The sequence below is a fragment of the Mytilus trossulus genome, chromosome 4, assembly GCF_036588685.1.
Source record: "Mytilus trossulus isolate FHL-02 chromosome 4, PNRI_Mtr1.1.1.hap1, whole genome shotgun sequence".
NCBI classification, from domain to species: Eukaryota; Metazoa; Mollusca; class Bivalvia; order Mytilida; family Mytilidae; genus Mytilus; species Mytilus trossulus.
This window is the reverse complement of record NC_086376.1, coordinates 25,806,074-25,821,148: the sequence shown is the minus strand read 5'-3', so window position 1 is coordinate 25,821,148 and position 15,075 is coordinate 25,806,074. Positions and strand designations below refer to the sequence as shown.

Here is a 15,075-nt window from a genome sequence, read left to right as displayed (position 1 = left end):
TTTGTTCATTAATTTTGGTACTGAGATCACCACTAATGTCAAATTCGAGGTATAAGTCTAAAATAAAGGCAAAGGAAGTCGTGTTTTGTTTCTTTAATTTCTAGTTCTGAGGAAATAAATCTGAAAAGTTTGAATTAGAACATCATCAATTTATCTGAAAACGAAATTAAAGTCATATGAAACCTCAAATTAAAAACTAATGATGTATATGTTTTTTTATAACTAAATGGATAGTTTTCGTTATAAAACTTATGTACATACACTCTTTTTTTTTTAAAGAAATTCTTAAATGTGTCCTTATTTAGAAGAACTTTACTTTTTTATGCTTGCTTGCAGGAAGCAATTCGCCGAAATATTTTCCGTATTCAAGTAACCTTGATGACACTTCAACATTAACTATCAGCTTAAAAAGCATTGGAGTATGATAGTATGAACTGGTGGACAATATGGAAAGTGAAATCACAAAATAATGAACTCCGAGGAAAATTCGGAAAGTCCCTTATCAAGTGGCAAAAACAGAAACTCGAACACATCAAAAGAATGGATAACAACTGTAGAAAATGGTGGATAAAACCTGGTTTTTAAGCTAGATAAACCTCTCACTTGTATGAAAGACGCATCAAATTCAATTATATTGACAACGATGTGTGAACAAAACTAACAGACACAAATAGGTAAAAATGTCACAAATAGGGGTGACAACAGAGGCTTAGTTGAACCTTTCGGAACTATATATTCCCTTTATGTAGTACAACTCGAAATACATTGATGGGCAAATCCATGACATCTTAACATTATCTGGCGAACAATGCCTTGGTGGACAAAAGTGTCCTGACATCTTGAAACACGATAAAACAAGACTTATAACTGATATTGAATAAGCTGCTAACTATACTGGCAGACACTATAAGAATATTAATGCGCAAATTAAACTGGCAAAAAAAAAGTTTTGATCTCGTGAAAACACGAATAAACCATGAATCCACCGACAACACAAGTTGAAATTGTAATAATATGAAAAAAAAAAACCCAGACAAACAAAATGAACATTTTTTATTTATTGAATATTTATATCAATTTGAGTTCATTCATTAACTGGTGGATAAACACAATAAACCACGTAAATGGGAAAAATATAATATATAACGAAATGCTGAATTAAATTATTAATCAAATGCTGAATCGTATTTAAAGTTAAGAATATTAGTTGACTGTCATAAAACAAATGAAACAACTAACTAATATCTTCGCCCTCCACGGCCACGACCACGACCACCTCGGCCATGATACTCTGGAATCGAAGCCAGACTAGGCATATATGATGATGCTATGTCACTCTGAGAAAGGAATGTAGCTATGGTTGATCCTGTACTTATGTGGGGTTCACTTGGATAAACCACTCTTTTCTTGTTTACTCTGGATTCAGGACTTACACATGTGCTTATTCCTGAAATAAAAATGATAAACGTGAAAAAGAACAATTAAAAGTTATATTCATAACTAGAACTCAAATTAAACATGTTTTTTTTTTTTTTTATCATATCAACATATATAGATTCTCATATCAAAATATAAACTTGATAAGTATGTACGCCTTCTTATTCAACTTCTCAGTATAATCTCAGTATAAAGTAAAATCACAAAAATACTGAACTCCGAGAAAAATTCAAAACGGAAAGTCCCTAATCAAATGGCAAAATCTGACTATACAGGCATTTTCTAAAGTAGAAAATGATAGATTAAATAGTTATCAAAAGTACCAGGATTATAATTGAGTACGCCAGACGCGCGTTTCGTCTACATTAGACTCATCAGTGACGCTCAAATTGAATATTTATAAAGCCAAACTAGTACAAAGTTGAAGAGCATTGAGGATCCAAAATTCCCAAAATGTGTGCCAAATATGACTAAGGTAATCTATACGGGGCGCCGAATGGGACTCTTGTGGTTTTGTACAAAATTCAATTCTGTCATAACAAAATCATTTTTGTCTTACAAAACTATGTGCTACAGACTTGTTTTGTGAGAACTTCAATTTTGTGATGACAAAATTCATTTGTGTAGACAAAATTCATTTTTGTCATGACAAAATTCATTTTTGTAGACAAAATTCATATTTGTCATGACAAAAGTCAATTTTGTCTTAAAGGTATGCAAACATAAACATATTTGCATACAAAATTGACTTTTGTTACCTGATATGGAAATTAAATCACAAAAGTCAATTGTGTACGGTAAGATTCAATTTTGTGAGACAAAATTGACTTTTGTGAAACAAAATTAACTTTTGTGAGACAAAATTGACTTTTGTGAGACAAAATTGACTTTTGTGAGACAAAATTGACTTTTGTGAGACAAAATTGACTTTTGTGAGACAAAATTGACTTTTGTGAGACAAAATTGACTTTTGTGAGACAAAATTCAATTTTGTCATTTTTGTTGAGACAAAATTCAATTTTGTAAATTTTGTTGAGACAAAAGTCAATTTTGTTAATTTTGTTGAGACAAAAGTCAATTTTGTCAATTTTGTTGAGACAAAAGTCAATTTTGTGACGACAAAATTCATTTTTGTGATGACAAAATTCAATTTTGTAACAACAAAATTGACTTTTATGAGACAAAATTGACTTTTGTGAGACAAAATTGACTTTCGTGAGACAAAAATCAATTTTGTTGAGACAAAATTCAATTTTGTTAATTTTGTTGAGACAAAATTCAATTTTGTCAATTTTGTTGAGACAAAAGTCAATTTTGTCAATTTTGTCTCACAAAAGTCAATTTTGTGTAACAAAAGTCAATTTTGTGTAACAAAAGTCAATTTTGTGTAACAAAAGTCTATTTTGTGTAACAAAAGTAATTTTTGTGTAACAAAAGTCAATTTTGTGTAACAAAAGTCGATTTTGTATGCAAATTAGTTCACAGAAACCAAACTAAACTAATTTAAATACAAAATTGACTTTTGTCGCTCCATTTTCAAATTAGGTAACAAAAGTCAAGTCTGTGTAACAAAAATGAATTTTGTCATGACAAAAGTGACTTTTGTCCGCTGATAGATAATTTTGTATGACAAAATTTCAAATTTGTAGTATGATACAAATTTTGTTAAACTGAACTCATTTTTGTTGAACAAAAGTCACTTTTGTCCGTACAAAATTGAATTTTGAGTACAAAACCACAAGAGTCCCATTCGGCGCCCCGTAATCTATGCCTTGAATAAGAAAATCCTTAGTTTTTCGAAAAGTTAAAAGTTTTGTAAACAGGAAATTTATAAAAATGACCACATGCTTGATATTCATATCATCACCGAAATGTTGACTACTGGGCTGGAGATACCCTCGGGGACGAAACGTCCACCAGCAGTGGCATCGACCCAGTGGTTTGAATAGTTATCAAAAGTACCAGGATTATAATTGAGTACGCCAGACGCGCGTTTCGTCTACATAAGACTCATCAGTGACGCTTTAATCGAAATATTTATAAAGCCAAACAAGTACAAAATTGAAGAGCAATGAGGATCCAAAATTCCAAAAAGTTGTGCAAAATATGGCTAAGGTAATCTATGCCTGGAATAAACCTAGTTTATAGCTAAACCTCTCACCTACATGTTTTTATACATTCGATAAATGTCTTGGGCATATAAAACGTAAGCATTACTATACATGCATATATTTCAAAAGCGTTTTGTATAAAAAAATATTTTTTATAACTTTTTGGGTCTTTTATTTTGGAAAATGTCGTTTGTGCTATTTTTTTTACATGCACACGTATGCAAATTGCAGTTTTGTCCAACTGAATAATATATCCCTTCGGGGTTTGTATAATCCGTTCATCCTATTTCGACTATTCAAAGCTCAAGAAAGAGTCTATCTTTAATCATGGTAAAATATATATATGGCCTTCCAGCTACCGTTTAGATCCTAACATCACTGAAGAGACATTGATTTTCGAAATCCGAATATTGTGTACAAATGTTTTGCACCTCGTGTTAGCGGTAAACCCTCTTTTCCGCAAGTGTATTGCCATGGCAGTAAACAGTATTTAAGAATATTTATTGTTCAACCAGCTAGTCAAATGCATTTTGGTAAACAAGACTTTTGTTTTGGATGCACAAGGAATAAAAAAAAATGCAATTTTATCAACGCAATTATACGTTGGAACGTGGTTTTCAATTTATACTTTTTTAAATAAGCCTAGGTGGTCGAGTGGTCTAGCGCGTCATGCATAGTTCATTGTTGGACTGTTGTTAAGACGAATTATATATTCTATTTGATATATACAAAAAAATAGGAAAGTTAAGAAAGAGTTAGAACATACCAATACGTCGTCTTCGTGTGTTGTAGTTTTGCTGTCTATTTGCATTTTGAATAGGCGCATGTCTAACATAAAGGTTTTCTACTTGTCCCGTCACATCGTCAACTTCTTCGGGCCGGGAAGATCTCACAGGTCTGCTGTTATCAGTACCATCATCGTATACTCTGTCGTGGTCAATATCATGTATATGTACTGGATCATGCCCAGTGCAATCTGGTGCGTCACAACAATGCTGGTTGGCAGACTTTTTCACACGACGTCTACCAAACGGTCCTATTCTCGTTGGATAAACTGATCTTTCACATTCGAAGCAAGGTGCAGTGGTGTTCTTTTGCCCAGATCCACTACAAAAAATTTATTTAAATTTTTCTCTGCTACTTAAAAGTATGGTGCGTTATTAGGCTTTTCATATCTTGCTATTTTGCGCATTTTATGTAATATCTCTGGGATTACATTATTTACACAAATGCTTAAGTAGTTTAGAAAAAGGTTAAATCACAAAAATACTGAACTGAGTCTGAGGAAAATTCAAAACGGAAATTTCCTAAACAAAGGGAAACATCAAATGACAAAACACATAAAAAATGAATGGATAACAACTTTCATATCCCTGACTTAGTACAGGCATTTTGAAATGTAAAAAATGGTGGATTAAACCTAGTTTTAAGGCGCTAAACCTCTCACTTTGTATGACAGTCTCATCGAATTCCGTTATATTTAAAGTGGTGCGTGAACTAAACGACATAGAAAATAACATGGTCAAATATTTGGGTACAGCAGTCATCATCATGTTACAATTTCAAAAGAAACAATTGCTTCGCGTGTCTAACGTCAGAAAATGTTATGTGTCACATTTTTTTTCGTTCAATGTTTATACATTTACAATTTGAAAATTTCACATGGGCAATGTAAGCATACAAACTTATCAGGGACGCTCGAATCAAAAAATGTAAACAAGACCAAATAAAGTACGAAGTTGGAGAGTATTGAGGACCAAATATTCCTAAAATTGTTGCCAAATACAGCTAAGGTAATCTATTCCTGAGGCACCTTAGTATTTAAAAAAAGGTGGTAACAAAACTTTGGTCTTTTGTGGAAAGTTGTCTCATTGGCAATCATACCACATCTATTTTTTTATAGTTGATTTATAATTATGAACACATTAATAATAACTCAAGTCAACACAGAAATGCTGACTACAGGGCTGGTGATACCGGCGGGGAATTAAAAGTTCACCAACAGCGACCGGCATCGACCAAGTAGTTGTAAATTAACTCATCATAGATATCAGGATTGAAATTCTATATTTACGCCAGACGCGCGTTTCGTCTACAAAAGACTCATCAGTGACGCTTAAAATTATGAGATACGCTCTCTGTTGACGTCAAATCATTGGTCGTTTCGTATTCAATTAGGTCAGAAAGATTTAACAACTACTGAATATCAGAATTTGACTTATAAATGTTTTTGTAGAATAAGGTTTTGTCTTTTGACATCTACCTCATATTTCTTTTTTATACGATTAAGTTGATTACAAAAAACAAAAAAATATTCTTACCTAAACTCATTGCCGCATTCGCAATGATAAGTTGCCAATCCCCATTCGAATTCACGTGGAACTGGATCATATTTCTTTTTACATTTTCTGCATTCTGATACCTGTAATTTGATCAAAGATCTTATACAACTTTCATTTTATCAAGAGTCTGAAACGCTCACCTTGTGTCCATTAACTCAATCATTTTTTATCATATAATAAATTCAAGGTAAATAAGAGGCTCACATGAGCCTGAATTGTTCACCTTGCAAAGATGTGTCAATTTGATTTTCTCAATCATTTTAATTTTTGTTTGTTTCAGAAACAATTTATTTTTGATCAGATACACATATTTGATATGAATTCAAGGCAAATAAGACAAGTATCTTTTTAAGTATCATTATTACAAAAAATGTTTACGTAATCATTTGGGACATTTTTTAGTATACTATGGTGGTTTCGCTCCCTTATCATGATGACATCACACACTGTAATCTTATTGGTATTTTACATCACGGAGCAATGTGTAAATGTTTCAATTTAAGCATCATTCCATCTTTTACACTATAGATCCGTTCTTACAAGTAGTTGATAGTTGTACTTTACTCTAACCAAACCTAATCATTTCAAGATATAATATGATACTGATAGTCAAATTAAACATAAATACTGATAAATATTACCTCAAATATACATATAAACCATAAAATGTGTTGGCGAATGAAGTTTAATGTTACTAAAAGTAAAAACACGAAAATACTAAACTCCGAGGAAAATTCAAAAAGGAAAATCAAAAATCGAAAGGCAAAATCAAAAGTCCAAACACATCAAACGAATGGATAACAACTGTCATATTCCTGACTTGGTACAGACATTTTTTAATGTAAGAAATGGTGGATTGAACCTGGTTTTATAGCTAGCTTAACCTCTCACTTATATGACAGTCGCATCAAATTCCATTACATTGTCAACGATGAATGAACAAAACAAACATACTCAAAGAGTAAAAATGTCAAAAATAGGGGTACAGCAGTCAATAATGTGTTATCATCTTAATACCACTGTAAAAACAACAAATGTAACGAAGAAGCACAAAAAGGCATACATCAAATTTAACATACTAATTTTGTTATTCCTATACGACTTAATTTATGTATGTAAAGTCTACCCGTAAAGGATAGAAGGTTTTCAGTACTGGTGTAAAATTGCCCGTTTGAAATTCGCACAGGTAGACATCAAATAATTTTGTCGTTTAAAGTATGACAGCATAAATACATGCAGAGTCACGTAAAGTAGATATAACAAAAACAGATTTAACAGTAAAAGTAATAATAATAAATAAAATAATTGTGTGGTTCAAAGTATGACGGGATATACATAAGTACAGTTTCACGTCAAATGTATATTATAAAAACAGACTTAACAGAAAAAGTAGTATTATTGAATAAAATAGTTTTGTCATTCATAGTATTCAAGATCCCTACGTAAAATTAATATTAGTAAATGAAATAATTTTGTCGTTCAAAGTATGATGTTTTACATAACCTCACAGTCACTTCAAAAGAATATCTAAAAAAACTGACTAACCAGTACAAGTAATATTAATAAAGACAAATAAAAGAATACTATAACACGTTATTAAGATGATAACCCAACGTCAGTACGCAAAATCTATACTTCAAGACCGTCTTGTATTATTTGTGAAGTTGATACGGAGTATTTATCAACAAGTTCTGGGTATCTTCCGATGAACTTTTTTAGAAAAAGGATGAGACGTTCTTTGACATACCCCTAGTTCATCAACTTTCTGCTCAGACACTGGTGACGTTTTACAAAGTCTGAATAGGAGCTGCAAGCTCTTGAATACCTAATAAGTTGGGAAATGTTTATTCCATATGCAGATTAAGTTGGTATATTACTACTAAGATGGGGAAAATTCATAATTTCAAAATTAAAATCGTCTCGTTTGTCATAGATTCTGGTACTGAGATGACTGTGTATGTCAGATTCGAGGTATATGTCTAAAACTGTGGCGGAGGAAGCCGTGTCTGTGGTCTCTTTAATTTTTAGTTCTGGTGGGTATATTAATGGAACCCAATCAGAAAAGTTCGGATTTTTAATGGAAAGAACATCATCAATATATCTGAAAGTGAAATTAAATAACCTGGCTTCTTTGATCTTCTTGTTTTTGACAAGTGTCTGAAGGAACTCCGATTCATATGAAAATAAGAAGAGGTCGGCAAGGAGAGGCGCACAGCTCGTTCCCATAGGAATGCCGCCATTTTGTTGAAAAAGTCTACCTCCAAGTTCAACAAATATGTTGTCAATAAGAAACTCCAGCAGACTGATCACTTGTTCCTCTGTGTAGTATGTTTTACCCTTTTGTTTCTTATTAACAAAATATGTTTTATGATATTCCAAAGTGATATATTTATAGCGTATGCTACCATTTTTATGATGAAAAGCATTGTGGATTATTTCTTTTAGACGGTTTTTCAATTGAACATGGGGAATGGTTGTATACAAGGTTGAAAAATCAAAAGTTTTAATAGAACTAGTTTCAGAAAAAGACCGAGATTTAAAATTATCCAGAAGTTCTTTACAGTTTTTCAGAATCCACATATGGTTAATACCACTACGTGAGTAAACAGTTTCACAGTATATCTGAAGACCCTCTTTAACCGCGGACAGAATTTTAGTCAATCTAATATACAATTCTTTAGTAGAACAAGCAGATGAGCCGGCAATGTACCGTTTTTTGTACGAAATTTTGTGAAGTTTTGGTATCCAATACAAACAAGGTAAGTCCTCCGATTTGTTGTTCAATGCAATGTTCATAGAAGCCATGAAGGACTTAGTTACATCTACCTCTTTTGACATGGGCACCTTTCTCCACCAGGCATGATCACAAGATTCACAAGCAAACTGTCTAGTCGCTTTTTTTATGCCATTCTTCAGAAGATCGATGATATTCGGGTCTGTTTTGATAGCATTTATTGAATCCTAAAAACCAAAGTTATATACCTCTATGTCAAACATTTAAAAACTGCATCATTATAAATTGAACGAATTATATGAGGAGGAGACAAATCAATATAACAAAGCAAAAACTAGAGGGAATCATCTGAACTATTAAAAAAAACAAAGATTTGTTAAATTTAATATAAGATCGTCGTTTTGATAATTGGACCGCATTACGTTTGCGCGCATTTGGTATTAAAAAGTTTTACATTTACGCGCAGCTTTTGATTACATTTTCACGCATTTATTTTATAGGTAAACTTAGGTAAACATAAATGTAATATACATGAAAATGATATTAAGATATAAATGACTCTAATGTTTTTGGCCAGTCCGTCAGTTCGTCAGTCAGTCAATCCTGTTCTTTTCATCGCAACTCCTCTGAAACCACACAACAAATTTTCATGAAACATTTTTTAGATAATAAGGACATATGACGCCTCTGGGTGCGGGAATTTCTCGTTGCATTGAAGACCTGTTGGTGACCTTCTGATGTTGTCTGCTCTATGGTCGGGTTGTTGTCTCTTTGGCACATTCCCCATTTCCATTCTCAATTTTATACTATGTGGATGTGCATATCGACAGGAAATTATGATTCATTGTTTTTCTAGAAGTTACATCCCTTTGAACTTATTGACTTCAATGTACTACTGCAGCAGTTTGTCATTGCAACTCTTCTGAAACTAGATATGACTTTAAATTTTTGTTCATATTCAATTATAAGATAAAATATAAAGTGTTTATGATAAATCCCGCTGTAGATTAACGCATACATGTAACATTATTTCAGAGTAAATGAATAAATGAATAAGTACTATAACCTGTATTTACCTGAGTTTACATGCCATATCAATGCGCGCAAATGTAATGGTAATGCGCGCAAACGTAATGAATCGGATAATTGACCACTCTTGAACTTTTCCATGCATGTATATGGCTGATCATAGACACACGTGTCGTATTCAATTTTTAAATCTGGTACATTTTGATAGCTATTATTCGTGTGTTTCTCTATCCTATGTTTTCTCCTTTTAGTCCTGTTATTTAATGTTAATAATTAACATTGCCATTAAAGCGGAAGGTTTGGCATGCCCCAAACCCACCATTTCTTTTCTAAAAATGTCTTGTAACAAGTCAGGAAAATGGTCATTGTTATGTTATAGTGCGTTTCTGTTGTGTCGTAGTTCTCTTATATTTGATGCGTTTCCCTCAGTTTTAGTTTGTAACCCTAATTAGTTGTTTTTTTCTCAATCGATTTATGAATTTCGAACAGCAGTATACTACTGTTGCCTTTATAAGTCATTCTATGAAATAATTTGATTTGAGAGACTCTGATGTAGACAAATCTGGAATTGGACTTCGAATGCATCAAATTTACAACATATTATTTTTATATTTTCCATCACTGTGTTAGTCATTAAAAGCCTAGTATTTTCATGGGTTTAAACAATCACTTGTTCGTCACAAGTGCTTGCAGATGTTCCCTAGCATCAACCCAGTAGTTTGGATTTTCTTTACATAAAAGATGTTTGATAATTTCATTTACTCTAAATTTACTTTTTATAAAATGTTGAATAATTCAAAACACCACCCTTTATTCGTGTTTGGCACTTATTCTGAACTTTTGGTTTAAAATGATTTTCATTTTTTAATTTGGTCTTGTTTTGATTCCAGTGAAAATTATTAGTTTAACGTCATCTGTTTATCCAATCATTAGTCTAACGTCATCTGTTTATCCAGTTATTAGCCTACCAGCTTAATAACTAGCGACATGTTTCCGTGGTCTGACATATTTAGATACCAGAATAGTCGTTTAATCTGTAAATGCATAGTAGTAGATATTTTCAGTATTTGCACCTGGTATTGCTCTGTTTGGGGTTCATGTGATTCCCTCAGTTTTCTTTGTTACCTTAATTTTCTGTTTTAATTGATTATGCTATACATAAATCGTTAAACTACATTAACTGTTGATTAATTTACATAACTTTCTAGTGAAACAAAGTTAATCAATCGTTATATGTAAACAGCAACAATTTACTTTACATCAATCATGTTGAAAATGTTTGAACTTATGAAAAAATTATTCAAAATTTATAAATAGTATAATGGCTGATTACTTCTATTATCAATACATCCGATCATTTTTTACATATAAACAAACGACTTTGGTGATAAATGAAAAGACAAGTCATTTCTATAGTATAACTAGAAAAGTGTTTGTCATACCTCTGATTGTCCTATAATTTCCCTAATTTCAGACGATTCACCTTTAAATATACATATATTACAATTTTAAAAATGTACGAAATAGATGTTCAATTTTCAATATTTTATTAATTTTCAAATTGTTTCCCTTATTTTCATACATGCATAAATCAATCTAATTAATATGGGAAAAACATATAATCAAATTATTGTATTATTATCTTCAAATTAATTTTTCTTGAATTTGGAAGTACATGCAAAGTATAATTAACATGTTGTATATTTATAAAGCTCGCGAAAATGAGTTTGGGAGCACAATTTTAGACAAATGCAGACTATCAATTTTTCAGTCATCTATAAATTCGTGAATGAACTTAAACTTACATTGAAAACACGTCTGTAGTTGATTTCGTTAGTATGACGAAAATAAAACAGCTTGTGTAGCCATTCTACGACTTTCAAAGATATAAATTGTTGTATGTTAATCTATTTGAAATTTAGATAACAACCTATGTGACATAATCAAATGTACTTTCTATCAAAACATTAACATTCTCGATATAAATCAAATGAAGTAAATACAGTTTGTCCAGATATTTAGGTTTTCAGATACCACTTACTTTCACTAACGAACTTTAGACCTCTTTCAATATCCCAGTTCACATGATCGAAATTTTTTCTCGCTTCTTCATCATTGAATCGCCCCTTGTACAAAAATTTCAGCTGTCTGACCATTCGCTAAATGAATAATGATAATAATACTGATGATATCGATGATATTATAAATTTAAATGAACTGGCAAAATCATCATTACCCGCTACATGTGACACAGCAAACATATGTTTGCAAGCAGAAGCACTGCATGGACTATGATGTTTACTTGTACAAGTAGCATGTTTACTAGGTAACAAAAATACCGAACTTCATGGAAAATTCAAAAAGGAAAGTCCCTTATCAAATGACAATAAAAAAAGCTCAAACACATCAAACGAATGGAAAACTGTCATATTCCTGACTTGGTACAGGCATTGCGTTATGTAGAACATTGTAGATTAAATCTAGTTTTAAAGCTATCTAAACATCTCACTCAAATGACAGTCGCATAGACGTCCATTATATTGACAACAATTTAAGTGGTAGCATGTCACTGTTCTTATTATGAATGTGATACTACATGTTATTGTGTTTCACTTAATGCAAAGATCTTTGATAATTGTTTTTTTTTCCATTGGTCATTAGGTTATGTTATTTTTTTCTTCTTACTTTGAGTAGCCCTTGCCCTGATCAACGAAAACTTTGAAACGAATGTATTTCCTTCTCGTTGATTGTTAAAAGCTAATTTGATACTCATCACGAAATTTCTAGTTTCCCCTACTAAAGACATTTATCAGCAAATCAAACTATTTTTAAATCAGGTACATTGAATAAGACTAAAGCGCACACCGCGACACCGTCACACGTCTCTTAAGAAAGCTATGTAGTTATCTAGCTATAACATACCAATAACCATTAAATAATTGTCTGTTAAAATAATAACTTTACTTAACTTTGAACATACCTCTTTTTCATTTTGGTCGACTTCCTCATTATCAGCCATATTATTTTGTGATCACGTTATCGCTTTTTCTGGAAATACGAAACAGAAAGTAGAATTGGTTTGTTTTTTAATTCATGGATTGTTTTCCCTTAATCATTATTTATAAATACTAGATATTGCGCTGCTTTACCAAGCTATTTTAATGGGAAATAAATAGTTTTAGAATACTAGTCATTGGATAATTGAAAATAAGAATACAAAATACTTCAGATAAAAACAGTATTGATTTATTAGAGTACAATGTCTTGTTCCTGTATGTTATTGAACAATTTTTATTGATGTTAAAAAATATTGTCCAGAGAAGAAGAAAAATATTTACCCCTGATACACATACACCTAAGACCCCCTTCTTTGCCACCTTTCTTCTGTATATAGCTCGCAGGAACAATTGCTTCCGCTGAGTTCATTTTCAGCGATTAAATTGGCTTATATAGGTACGATTTACACAACGCGAAGTATTAGATGAATATATATATACAATTCTATTTACTTTTACTATGTTTAAGATTACTATCTTATTTGAATTCATATGATCTAAAATGCTTTTCTTTTTCATTTTGTTTAAAACTATTACGTTTTAATTCCAATTCATTTATAAACTTCTCTTTGGAAATACTATTGTTTTCTTATTCTATTTGACTATGTTTGTCTGAGTCAAATGTTGATGAACCAGGGGTATGTCAAAGAACGTCTGGTCCTTTTTCTAAATAAAAGTTCATCTGAAGATACTAAGACCTTGTTGATAAATATTCCGTATCGACATCACAAATAATACACGATGTTCTTGAATTATATATTATAGGAACTGACGTTTTTTATCATCTTAAAAGGTTATAGTATTCTTTTATTTGTCTTCGAAAATTATTACTTCTACTTATAAGTCTATTTTTGGTAATATATATTTGACGTTTCTCCGTATTTATAATACCGCCATTGTGTTATTGTGCGATGGTAAATTTTTGTATTCTTGTCTAGACTTTTGATTTTCTTTGTTGACATATTTGTTTGCTTTTATAGTGATTCAGATAATATTACAATGTTAACAGCTATACTCCTTTTTGTGACATCTTTACCTATTATGTCTGTTTGTTTTGTTCACACATCGTTAATAATTATGGAATTTTATGCGAATGTCGAATAAGTGAGAGGCTTATCTAGTAACACCAGGTTTAATCCCTCCTTTTCTACATAACAAAATGCCTCTACCAAGTCAGGAATATGGCATTTGTTTGATGTGTTGGAACCTTTGATTTTGCTATTTGCGTAAGCGACATTTCGATAAGAATTTTCCTTGGAATTGTATTTTTGTTTTTTATACTTTTTACTTGAATGTTGCACATTTGTAATTAAATTGTTGAGTTCTATTTGATGTATTTGTTTGGCCCAGATCTGATATCAGGTATCCCGAGGCTCGAATAGAGACGAAGTACTGGCCTCAATTGGTCGCGGGAGGTGACGCCAACGACAATGTACGTGTATAGAAAGAGAGGGGCGCATTGCATTTGCGCCAATTTTTAAAAAATCCAATGTTTCATTTGCGCCACAAGGTTGTATTTCATTTGTGCCAAAAAATTAAAAACTTTATTTGTGCCATTTTACAGGTAATGCAGGTAATATATAACGGAAAAGTTAGATATCCATATTATATGGAAACAAACAAATTTGGGAATTTTTTTATTGATAGATGATGTTTAAAGTTGAATTATATTTGTTTACGTGTATAGCTGATCTTGAACGTTTTTCTTATAATATGCAAGATGAATGGAAACTATGTGCCACGAGTACATTGTATATGAATTGCTTCAAGGAAAAAATATAATTTGCTAATTTGTGTCATTTTTGTTACATTTGCTATTATATATAGATATAGAGGAATTTATCGGTTTTTTTCGTGTAATGCTGAAATCTGTATGCATATATGAGAAGAATAACCATTAAAACAATTGAAGTAAGACATATAGGTGTTGTATCTTCTATTTTGCTTTCAACGACATTTATCCTTTTTTTTTTAAACGATTTCCTCCTTATTACAAAACACGTGAAATGTGATCGAAATAGCTTCTTTCTGATTTTCTTCGAGGAAAGTTCAGTGAAATCATGATAAGAATAAATGAAAATGTCGGCGAGAAGGGGGTTGTACAACGCAAAGACATCCATGTTCAGTGTCTATATGTAAGGCATCATAAATAATCGCTATTTTAGAAAGATCGATAAGTTTTTTTCTGTAATAAAAAGATTTTTTCATGCATTTGACATTAAGACATTAATTAGATTTCAAAAGATTGGTTGCTTTTTTATTCATACTTTTCCATCGTGTTAAAGTATAATGACAATAAAAGAGTAATTAATTCCGTCAATTTCAGAGATTTGTTTGACGAAATCCAGTTAGATTGACTGGACTAA

The 15,075-nt window shown here is 31.5% G+C and overlaps 1 protein-coding gene across 1 annotated transcript; it reads right to left on the bottom strand.

Moving 5' to 3' along the window:
- Positions 1-1,038: 1,038 nt before the first annotated feature.
- LOC134714951 (shiftless antiviral inhibitor of ribosomal frameshifting protein-like) lies at positions 1,039-12,701 on the bottom strand. The gene is made up of 7 exons (XM_063576683.1): positions 12,634-12,701; positions 11,695-11,812; positions 11,096-11,136; positions 8,717-8,851; positions 5,870-5,970; positions 4,315-4,655; positions 1,039-1,447 (listed from the first exon to the last, which is right to left on the bottom strand). Exons 1-7 carry the CDS (start codon positions 12,670-12,672, stop codon positions 1,239-1,241), a joined length of 984 nt encoding a protein of 327 aa, XP_063432753.1. The 5' UTR covers positions 12,673-12,701; the 3' UTR covers positions 1,039-1,238.
- Positions 12,702-15,075: the final 2,374 nt, after the last annotated feature.

Bases quoted from the DNA above. Each gene is read 5' to 3' on its own strand.
- LOC134714951 (XM_063576683.1), bottom strand. From the start codon at position 12,672: ATGGCTGATAATGAGGAAGTCGACCAAAATGAAAAAGAG. The intron at 4,656-5,869 runs GTAAGAATATTT...AATTTTTTGTAG, and splicing joins GAATGCGGCAATGAGTTTAG to TGGATCTGGGCAAAAGAACA. The intron at 1,448-4,314 runs GTATGTTCTAAC...TTTTTATTTCAG, and splicing joins CACACGAAGACGACGTATTG to GAATAAGCACATGTGTAAGT.